Source organism: Manihot esculenta, chromosome 11 (genome assembly GCF_001659605.2).
Source record: "Manihot esculenta cultivar AM560-2 chromosome 11, M.esculenta_v8, whole genome shotgun sequence".
Lineage (NCBI taxonomy): Eukaryota > Viridiplantae > Streptophyta > Magnoliopsida > Malpighiales > Euphorbiaceae > Manihot > Manihot esculenta.
This window is the reverse complement of record NC_035171.2, coordinates 11,410,102-11,421,630: the sequence shown is the minus strand read 5'-3', so window position 1 is coordinate 11,421,630 and position 11,529 is coordinate 11,410,102. Positions and strand designations below refer to the sequence as shown.

The 11,529-nt window shown below is 30.9% G+C and overlaps 1 protein-coding gene and 1 pseudogene across 1 annotated transcript; both read left to right on the top strand.

Moving 5' to 3' along the window:
* Positions 1–2,122: 2,122 nt before the first annotated feature.
* LOC110626073 (zerumbone synthase) lies at positions 2,123–4,641 on the top strand. The gene is made up of 3 exons (XM_021771811.2): positions 2,123–2,305; positions 2,398–2,478; positions 3,770–4,641. Exons 1-3 carry the CDS (start codon positions 2,286–2,288, stop codon positions 4,572–4,574), a joined length of 906 nt encoding a protein of 301 aa, XP_021627503.1. The 5' UTR covers positions 2,123–2,285; the 3' UTR covers positions 4,575–4,641.
* Positions 4,642–5,422: 781 nt separating this feature from the next.
* On the top strand, positions 5,423–7,956 carry LOC122725071 (annotated as a pseudogene).
* The last annotated feature ends 3,573 nt before the right edge of the window (positions 7,957–11,529 follow it).

Sequence of the window (11,529 nt, the reverse complement as noted above, 5' to 3'; positions counted from 1 at the left end):
TTATTCATATCCCACGCTTGTGTTGCATTTATCTATATTTTAGGGAAAAGTACGGTAAAATTATCAATCTGATTTTATTAATTTTTTATTTTGAAAGTATGTAATTTATTTTAAAATTTATAATTTAATTAAAATTCAAGAGACAAGAAACTGTAATGATAATCAACTTGTCTCACCGTTGTCTACACAGTGAGATGACAGCTTTCTGATTATATTATTGCTTTAATCACCCAATTATTTGCTCCTATATATAAAATTAATTAATTTAATCCTCCTATTTTCTGTGTTTCTTTGGAATTTTGTTGCTGTATCGCCCCTAATTATCAGTAATTATTAATTAATTAATTAATTAATTAAATCACAGCATGACCCACCAACAAAATTTCTTCTTTTCTGCTGAATTTCTGTTTCCCTTGCCTTCTCTTTTGACCAGAGATGACAGCCATTTGATATTTCAGTCATTTTCATACCTGTAAAATTAATTTGATTTATGATAAATATGTTTATTTTAATTTCTCTTTAATTATTTGTTAATTAATAAAAATAATAGAGGAGGTTCTTGGTCAAAGATAACATTCGATGGAAATGCTGTCTATTTGGCCTTTGACTATTAATAGGAAACATTATTTTGCTTTTTCCCTTCTTGTAAAATTTATAAATTAAATAGAAAAATAATCCCTTATTTATAAATATTGCATCAGAAGAAAATAAATATATTTAATAGAGTAATTGTTCAAAAATTGTAAATTTCATGACTTGTTGCTGATGAATAAAAATATTATACGTATAATTAAAATTCATAAATTATTATTATTATTTAAAAACTATAAGCATAGGGGTAGTAGGAGTGCTTTGTGCATAGTAGAAAACTTTAGAGTAGTCTTTTAGAAAGTTGCGAATTAATTTTTTTTTTAATATTAAAAAAGGATGGATAACTATAAGATAAAATTAATAAAATAATAATAACTGTTCGAATCTTATAGGAGAGTTAAATTCAAAATTTATCAGAGTTCATTACGTCATTTAATATATTACCGTGCAACCTAATCCACAATCGAGCAGATTGGGCTGATCAAAATTCAAGCTCATTTAAAAAAGACTCAATTTATCTTTTGACGTGATGGAAAAGTAGGAGAACAGTTTAGATATGCCACGATTTTATCAATATAAGTGTTGAAGTGAAATTAAATAACCGTTTGATAATAGTGAAAAGTCAGATATGTCTGTGCGTATGACTCGACCTGATAATAACAAATAACATTGTAATAGAGTGGCGATCATACGTTATTAGAGAATAAAAAATAAAAAAAAAAACCAAACTTACTTGTACTAAAACTCTAACTCGTTTTTGAATCTCGGATAATCAAATAAAAAAGAAGAAGAATGAATTAGTATGATATAATATGGTATATGGTCGGTCCAGCAATCTAACTTGCGTGAGAATCCAAATCTTGCTGTTCGTATTCTTTTTGCTCTTTATATCCTTTCTTTATTTTGATTCAGTTTCATACTGTGCTCCAGCTGGCTTAGTTTCCTAACAATTAATATATACGTTGAAAAATATTTTTCTCAATTCGAAACACAGACAAGTAAAATATAGAAATATCAAACAATAAAATTATCTATTTATTTAAAATTATTTATTTTTATAATGAAATAATAAGATTTTTTCATTTTGTTATATATAATTTATTTATTTTTATTATAATCAAAGTTTATATGTATTTTTAATATAATTATTTAGTTTCGACTGATTATATTTAAATCACTCAATTGAATTTTATCTTTTAATACACAATAATTTTTTTTAAGAAAATAAAAATTAAAAATTGAGAGAGTAAAATTTGAAATTTCTCGAATTTATTCAGATAAACTTACTATCAGTCTAATTGTGTGATTATAATACATTAATACTTTTAAAATTAATTTAATCCCATTTTTGGAAACTTCACATTCTTTACAAATTAAAAAATTACTAAGTAACAAGATGCCATACACAGTAGCACTTATACACATACACACATATTGTTGGTGGCTTGGTGCTGACTTTTGAGAAAATTATACAAAGAAAAAAAAAAAAAAACTAGAGCTTCTGTTTCTTAGTAAGGATCAATAAATAGGACAGATCATCAGAGGCCATAAGCCATGTTCAAATCCCTCTCTCTCTCTTGCGTGCATGGAAATGTGTGTCCAGTACTTGCGCAGAAACGCTTCCTTTCTCCTCCGATAAATTTTCCACCCACCTCTCCGGATCCATCTCTCCGGCGACCAACCCAGCAATCGACATGCTTCGATCGTTAGCCAGGTCGTCAAATCAAACCTTCAATTCCTATATATGCAGTAGTTTTTTTTTTTTTCCTCTTTTTATATTTATTTATTGCTTTACAAACCAAACAGAGGGTTCAAGAAGTTGGTCATCCATGATCATGATCCTTTGGCTAAGCATGCAAGATCTTATTCCATGCCCACTTTCAAAAGGTAATTAACTTCATCAACTATTACGATTCTCTTCATATATATAATTTTCTCTGCAATATCTTTCTGATTCTTAAATTTTAAGTGATCACTACTAGATGATGGGTTTCTTGACAGTTCTTTATTCTATTTTCATTTTTTTTCTAAAAAAATTCATAACTTTAGTTTAAAAACAGTTCCAGTAATTATAAATCTCAGTCAGAAATTAATTATAAAAAAAAAATTAGTCGTTATTCAATTATTTTTATTGAAATTCAAATTATATAGTTTTAAATTTGTATAGTAATAATTAATGGAGTCCAATCCATGCATTGCCCACAACTAAGTTTTCTATAACTGTTAGACAGAAACCTGCCATAATTTTGGCATCATTGCATGTGCTGATTCCAGATCTAGCAAACCCATCTGTATTTTTTTTTTAATTTTGTTGGTCCATTCGAACCTAATAATATTTTTTATAATGAATTAAAAGTGTAATTAAAATTATAATTTTATTAAATATAAACATATATTATTATACATAATAAAAATTTATTTATTTTAATAATTTTAAATTATTACAAAACTGTTAATATTAAAATAATAATTTTTATAATTGTTACTATAATATTAAAATATAAACCTAAAATGTAGTAGTCTCTGGTCACAATATAGATGGTTGGTGTATTATGATAATATTAGTTAATTAATTAATTAATTAGATAATTTATCTTCAAAATTTTTGTTTGTGGAAAAATTAATATATTTTAAATTTATTATTTTTACATAAATAATTTACTTGTAGTATTTTATATTTTTTTATTTTATTTTATGTAATTGGATGAAATTTGTTATGAGATTTTCATGGTTGTTTAAACTTGCTTTGGTCCCAAATAAGAACATATTCTTTCTTGATTTTATAAATAAAAATTGTGGTCCATTACTCCATATCATCACTAGCCTCCCAAATTTTGATTTTTCAGTTTTTAAAAAAATCTATATAAATGGAATTTTCGGACCCTCTTTATTCTATCAATAAAAAAATATAATAATTAATAATTAATTAAAAAAATATAATAAATATTTTCAACTAATATAATAAAAATATCACTGTCTATTGCATTCTTAAAAAAAAATTATTAGACATTGAAATATGGGAATATTTTAGTCCTCACCGCCTGTCTCTTCTCAATTATTATTCTTCTTGAATATGACAAGACTCATTCTTTGACTCAACACATGGAATGTTTTCTCATTGTGGGTGCTCATCAATTTGATTCTTTTTACTTTTTCTGATTTGAAATTAATTAACCAGGTTACAAGGCAAAGTAGCCCTAATAACTGGTGGAGCAAGTGGCCTTGGCAAGGCCACTGCCCATGAATTCATCCAACATGGAGCCCAAGTTGTAATTGTGGATATTGATTCTCACTTGGGCCAACATGCTGCAAATGATCTAGGCTCTGCAGCCCACTTTGTCCAATGTGATGTGTCTATAGAGGCCCAAGTGAAAGAGGCAGTAGATTTTGCAGTGGCCCATCTTGGTAAGCTAGATATAATGTACAACAACGCTGGAATAACAGGCCCGTCCGTTCCTCCGAGCATTGTAGATCTGGATCTTGGAGAGTTCGACAGGGTAATGCAGATAAACGTTCGAGGCACAATGGCTGGTATAAAGCATGCGGCTCGTGTAATGATACCGGCAGGCTCCGGGTCGATTCTATGTACATCTAGCATATGTGGGGTATTGGGTGGGCTTGGTCCACACTCATATGCAGTTTCAAAATTTACAATATCTGGGATAGTGAAGTCAATAGCAAGTGAGCTATGCAGAAATGGAGTGAGAATAAATTGCATTTCACCAGGCCCAATTCCGACACCGCTATCGGTGGGTCAAATAGCCCAATTCTATCCTGGGGCTACAAGGGAGAAGATAGTTGAGATTGTTAATGGGCTTGGAGAGCTAAAGGGAGCATACTGTGAAGAAATAGATGTGGCAAAGGCAGCTTTGTATTTGGCATCAGATGAAGCTAAGTACATAACTGGACACAACCTTGTTGTTGATGGAGGATTCACTTGCTTTAAAAGCTTCAGCTTCCCAGTTCCTGATGAAATTGTGTAGTATTTGTTATTTTCTTAATGTTTAGTTCATTCTTGGTGTTTCTTGTAAACTGCTTTGGATTACAATTAATAAAAAAAGCCTCCTCTTCCATGCAAGAAAGAATAAGAAACAAGTAATGAGAGGTGAGGATTTATTTTTGTTTTGGAGAAAGAAATTCTTGAGATGGACGGCTGAGATTAAACCCCATTTCTGTGGAAACCTTGTTTAGTTAGTCAAATTTCAGGTTTAGTTTGGCTAAGAATGCTGATGACAATACAAAACACTCCAGGGACAGCTAAAGTGGTCAAAAGGGTATTTTCGTACTTGCAGCCTTTTGCATTTGTTAGTTTTTAGAGTATTGTTAACCTGAAGATGGAAACTTGAAGAAAGGCCAACAGACTCCATCAGGGTCGGAGATGTGTTTAATTTCCTTGCTTCCAGTCATTTAAATTGTCAAGTTGGGTTTCAGGTGCTCCTTTCATTCAATTCTTTCAAAGCTTCAATTCTTGATTTCTGTCTGAAAGTCTTCCATTTTAGAACACATCAACCTGTTGGGTCCAAAGGTGACGCTTCTCTTTCATCCTGTCTATTTTTCTTTTGTTATGATGGTGGTGGTATTGATGGTTTCTTCTGATCGTTTCACTCTTGTTTCATCATCACTTCAATCTTTCATAGGATAAGCATCAGAAGCACAAGGAATCTCCTTTTTGCAATTTACAATGTCTTATGTGAGCATTCTAAATAGGAATTGTATGCGAGGATTTTGTTAGAGCAAACCCTCCAAGAACGAAAGGAAAGCTGTAGTTTATGATGCAGAATAGTTCATGAGATATGAAGCTTCGTTTTCTTCTGAGACTGGAATATTTTTCTCTTACACATTTGAAGGATAACATTCATTGAGAACCCAACTCATGCATCTAAAGTGCACCCATTTTTTATAATTTATTCAATGCAACTTTGCATGTAGAATCAGCAAAGACCCACCATGATCAATAGTTATAAAAAGCCATTATATTCTAGAATTTCTCCCTCTTTTTTGTTACTTGGAAGGATTTAATCTAGCTTTTCTAACATGTTTTCTTTTATAGGGAGTCCTGCAATTCTATCATCAAGAACAGTTGTGCATACTCCACAGACAATGGGACATTGTTGGAGCAAGGTGTGTCTCTTTGAACAAGCTAATTGACATTTCTGCTTGAAAACGCTTATTCTCTAGAATTGCATCCCATCGTTTTGTCATTGTTAGTTGTAGATATTGGTCTGGACTAGTTATTTCTATGAATGAATAGACAATCATGAAAACTTCTTACTTGGACTCGGTCCACATGGATGTGAGTCCCATTTGAATTTTTTACAGGACTCACATTCATTTATTTTGGGTCCATGTAGACCGGGTACAAGTAAGCCTTTCCCGACAATCACAAAATGGTGATGATTGACTTGGCTCAAAAGCCTTGCTTCTTCTCTTTTTTCTCATGTTCAATATTTGCAGCATCATTTTTAGCTAATCACATGAGGAAATGCATTGTATTTTCGATAGTTAAGGAAATGCATTGTTTTCTTAAGACTTGTTCATATTTAATACATCTAAAGATATTTCTTGCAGGTCTACGTATGTGGCGATTGTCAGCTAAATGATGACATCCGGAATAAGCATGCAGAATGTACCTGTAAAAATATCCACAAAATAAATACAACCGAGAAATGGGAGGAAAAGCTATTAGAAGCAAGCAGGGATAGCAAGAGTGTAAGTTTAAGCTGCTACTGAAAATGAAAGTTTTAATATTTCTAACTAGGCAATTTCTCTTGTTTGTCCAACAGATGATTGTAAATTTCTATTCATCATGGTGTTCGCCTTCCAAATCAATTGCGCCAGCCTACTGCAATCTTTCTTAGAAATATCCCTCTATCATATTTTTAAGTGTAGACATAGATGAGCCTGGGGTAAGTTGCAAGGTTCTCACAGAGCTCATGTGTCATGAGAATAATGTCTGATGAATGATTGTATGGTCTTGTTGTATGCAGGAGCTTAGTTCTTCATGAGAAGTTAATTCCACTCCCACATTCTTCTTCCTTAAAGATGGGAAACAAGTGGACAAACTCGTAGGAGCCGACAAGCCAGAGCTCCGGAAGAAGACTGCTGCTCTTTCTAATCTTCCAAATGGCTCTGAGTAAATGACTTGGTCTCTAGTCAGATTCTTGGCAGAACCAATCTTGTGCTAACGGTGGCAAATTTCGTTTCACAAGATGCTGGTATTGAATCAGAAAGTGTCATAACTTCAATCTGATGCTCATGAACTGCTTGTCTGAAGTTCTCAAGTTTCATTGCAGCCTTAGAGTTGTCCAAACAATTTCCATTGCATGGACCTCTTCGAAATCACCTGCCTAAGGACTAGAGGAAGCCATCATCGAAACAACGAAAAAGAATTTGAGGAAGTATGAATGGAAGTTCCAGAAGAAGAGAAATTGGAAGCAATGTGTGACCATTGCAATTGAAAATGAGAGTTGGAGAAGCTGGGTTCTTCTATCATCTCAAGGCAAATGAAGTGATGGTCACCCAGCACATTGAGGCATTAATTAGCCCCAATAGAACTGCAGAAGAAACTCAACTGTTGGTTAACAGCCAAGGGCAATGGACTATAATACAATGATATTTGATGTTTTGTGTTTCACTTTGGTAAAAAATAAAGAAAATGTTTTGAAAAAAGTGTGGATTTTTTTTGTCACTGTTGTTGCCCCCAAGGCAAAGAATGTATTCTGCAAAGTCATCAGTAAATGCATAATCGACAAAACAAGCCTGGCATAGAATTTGTGGGATGCACTGCCAATTCCCTGAATTTAGCTAGTTGTCCTGGTTTTTTTTTTTTAAAAAAAAAATTGAAGGTAGAAGATTTCATTAGCTGGGGCTACGAAGTAGTTCCTCCAGAATCCAATGAACAACCAACGATTACTTAGGATCAGCTTGGAATTTGTGGCTCTGTAATAGGATCATTACCAATGGCATGCTGTGCGCTTAAGTGCGAAAAGGCAGTGCAAGCTTTGTTATACAAAACCTAAATGTTAAGTCAGTAACACTTTCAAATGCCACTTCTTCAGAAGGCCCAAATAACATCATACAAGGCTTAAAAATAAAGGCTACGAACCTCAAAAACAATAAACCCATGATTCAAGGTCCACATGAAGAAAGAAGCAGAAGATCTGCTATGGGCGCCTACTTGAGATGAAGCTGGTGAAGAAGGCTTGCATGTTGCCGATTGAGTAATAAAAACAACTAATGAGGCACAAACAATCACAGATCATAGAGAAAGGGATCACCAAACCATCAAAAAGCCTAGTAGCCAACAAGCAAAAATCAACACCTAAAAATGTTCGAGCGTTGTGCGGGGATACTGTACATTGCTCTTCGGCGATGATAAAAAGAAATCAAGATTGTTATTTTGGTTTGAGATAGGTACTTAGTTAGTCTTCCAAATGAATTAGATTTAATATAAATTTAATATTTATGTTTAATTATTATAATATTTATTATATATAAAAATGGCTGTAATTATATTTAATTTTTTTTTCACTTATATATAAAATCTAAGCTGATTTTAAGTATAAAATTGGAGTTGCTCCGTGTATGAATTATTTCGCATCGAAAAATTATGACAATTCCAAATAATTTAGCAGAACCAAATGTACGGGTAGCTGTCTGTTTGTGTGAATCGTCCCATATGGAAATTACGATAATTCTAAATTATACATAATATAATTTCAAATTGTACATGAAACTGCATTTGCTTCCTTGTGTGAATCATTTCGCATTGAAAAATTATGACAATTTCGAATAATTTAGCGGGACTTAAGTGTAACGGGTAGCTGTTTGTTTGTGTGAATCATTCCATATGAAAATTACGGCAATTTCAAATTGTACATAATAGTTAGCACGAAATTATTAAATAATTTGAGTTAATTATTTTGAACTAAGTAAAAAATGAGTTCAAAAGTTATTTGAATCAGTTTGGATCGGAATATTCACATAATATATATACATTTTGTTTAAAATCAAAAATTTTTATAAAAGATTAATTTAATTAATTTTTGCAAAAATCTAATTTAATTAATTTCTTTTCTAATAAAAACTATTGAAAAAAATATAACTATATATTCAACGCTTTAAATTTTAGATCGTACGACCAAACTTTTACAATTTATTACAATTATAACCAATAATGCTAAATTAAATTTGTATAAGTTAATAACAAATTACAATTTTTATTTAAATAATAAAATAATCTTTAAATACATATTTTTATTACAATAATATCATTTTTTATTAATTTTATTATTGACTTCCTATGTTTACTTTTATATAATATCATAAATATTAATAAAAACTTAAAATATAAAAAAAAATTCACAATTTAAAATATATAGTATTTCATTTTATTCGAATATTATTAATAGGAAGTAAAATTTTTTAAATATAAAAAATATACACATAATTTATAATATTAAGTATAAACATTAAGTGAAATAATTTAATATACATTATTTATATGCAATGTTTCATATAATAAAAATTTATTTGTAATAAATATATATTTAATATTACATAAAATAAATATAAAATATATTTAATTTCAATATAAAATTTAAATTAAATAATTATATATTTTATTAATAATATAAAATTTTAAAAACTATATTTGTAACACCCCTACCCGGTTATTTAATTATGAGTTAGTTCAATATACTTTATTTCATTTTCTTTTTTTTTAATTCCCATTTTTATCTTATATTATTCTTATTATTCTTCAACGGCATATTTACACTATATCTCATTTTTCTTATTCCTTTAATTTCTTTTTTTTTTTCATCTAATCTAATATCTCTTCTTTTTTTTTTCTTTAGTTTACTAAATTTTTTTTTATTGTCACTATATCTAACCAATTTATTTTTCTATCACAGAAAATAGAATCATTTCATTATATCCATAACTTAAATTTTGGTTAAATTATATATAAATTTTAAAATTTTCTATCTATTAAATCTCTTATTTCTCAAACTTTGATTATACTAATATAATTAAATGATTATTCACTTGATCTTTCTATTAGGGCAGTAAAATTTCAAATAGAACATAAATAATAATTTCTTAAATTTATTGAAATAGAGTTGAGCACAAACCTTTCCAAGATCTTCCACACTTAAAATTTTCTAATTTTCCTTTTCTTTTCCTTTCCCTTCCACTTCTTCTTCATAAAGAAGAAAAAAAACCAATAAATCAAATTAATACAATATTTCTCATAAATATTCATATAAAATGATAAGAAATATCCTACAACAAAAATCCCTAACATACCTTTAAATTTCCAAACCCTTGGTTACTATTCACTCTCATTCAACTTTGAATTTTCTCTTGATTTCTCTTCTTTTCTTCAAATTCTACTTTGAAAATGTGTTGGAATAAGATGGATAATTGATTGGAGTTGGAATTGTGAAGAAATTTTGGTGTGGAAAAAAAAAATAGAAAAATGGGTACTTCCTCTTAGGAGAAAAATAGGTTTTTTCTTCTCACCCAAACTTTTCTTCTTTCTTTTTTCTTTTCTTTTTGTTTTTAATTAAGTGGCTAACCGTTGCCACTTGTCTTTAAATTAGATTTTTATTTATCTTTTTTTTTTCTTTCTCTTTTTCTCTTCTCTTTTTCTTTTTTCTTATTCTTTTATTTATTATTTATTTTATTTTCTTTCAATTATTTATTTATTATTTTTTTTACTTTATTTTATTTTATTTTTGGAATGTTACAATATTATAATTTATCATTAACTTTTTAAATTCAATTTAATTTTCTTGACTATAATTATGGCAAATTAAAAATATTTGATTATAAATATGAATTATGATATAGGTTTCAATTTTTTTCAAATATTTTTTTATAATTATTTTATTTAATAAAAAATTATATTTTTTAACTTAAAAAATTTTCACCATATATAAAAATAAAATTATGTACTAGTTTTATAAAAATTTATTTAAATTCTTTTCTTTTAAAATCTTTCATGTTAAATAAAGAAATAATGAAGTGAAGTAAAATTTTCTCCCCATACATTTCTAGGTACAAAGGGTGATGACCGCTGGGTTCCTTCACCCCGGACTAGGGGCTTGACCACGGCCCAAGGCCCATGACGTAGAGGCCCACACACTTGATATACAGAACGAGCCTGGCTCATCCGACCCTCAAGGCCGGGCTCGACCCATCTTCTTCACTCGAACCGGCCTGACCCACACGAAGCAGGCCCTCTCCATTCATGCTTAGCGTCTGGCCCAACTCTCGGCCCAGCCCAGGATCCAGAGAAATATTCACCAAACAGCCTGGCAGATCCGCTCGAACGTACGCACGAGGAGAATCAGAGGCCGTTACGCATGGAGCAGGCAGCTGATACCCTAGTACCTCCGAATCCGCATGGCAGAGACGCGTGGCCCAATCCTGGAGAGACCTTTACACGTCACCAGCAAGCAAGACAATGTATAAAAGAGGAGTCCCCTCCTCAGAAAGCTTAAGCCTTAATCAGTAATACAAAACCCTTGTAAAACCCTATTCTATTGGATCTCAGATTATCAATTGGCGCCGTCTGTGGGAAACGAAGGAGATCTTTTCATCACCGGAGTTTTCACTTTCAAAACCCACTGAGATCCACGATGGCAAACCACCAAGACAGTAACCTTAATATTCCAAATGACCTGAGCTCTGCCCAAGATGGGCAGCAGTTCTCCTTTTCTAGCCCTACAACGTTGAATAACCAAACACCTATTTCTCTTAATCCCTCGCCAAGCCTGGCAGGGAATACTTCCACCATGACCCTGTCTAACCAAGACATTCAAACCATGGCTCTCCAGCTACAAACCACTGCTCACTGGTTGGGCCAGATAATGCAACAAAGGGGACTTAGCACCCCAGTAAACACACTCCCAGTAGTGGAGGAACCCAGAA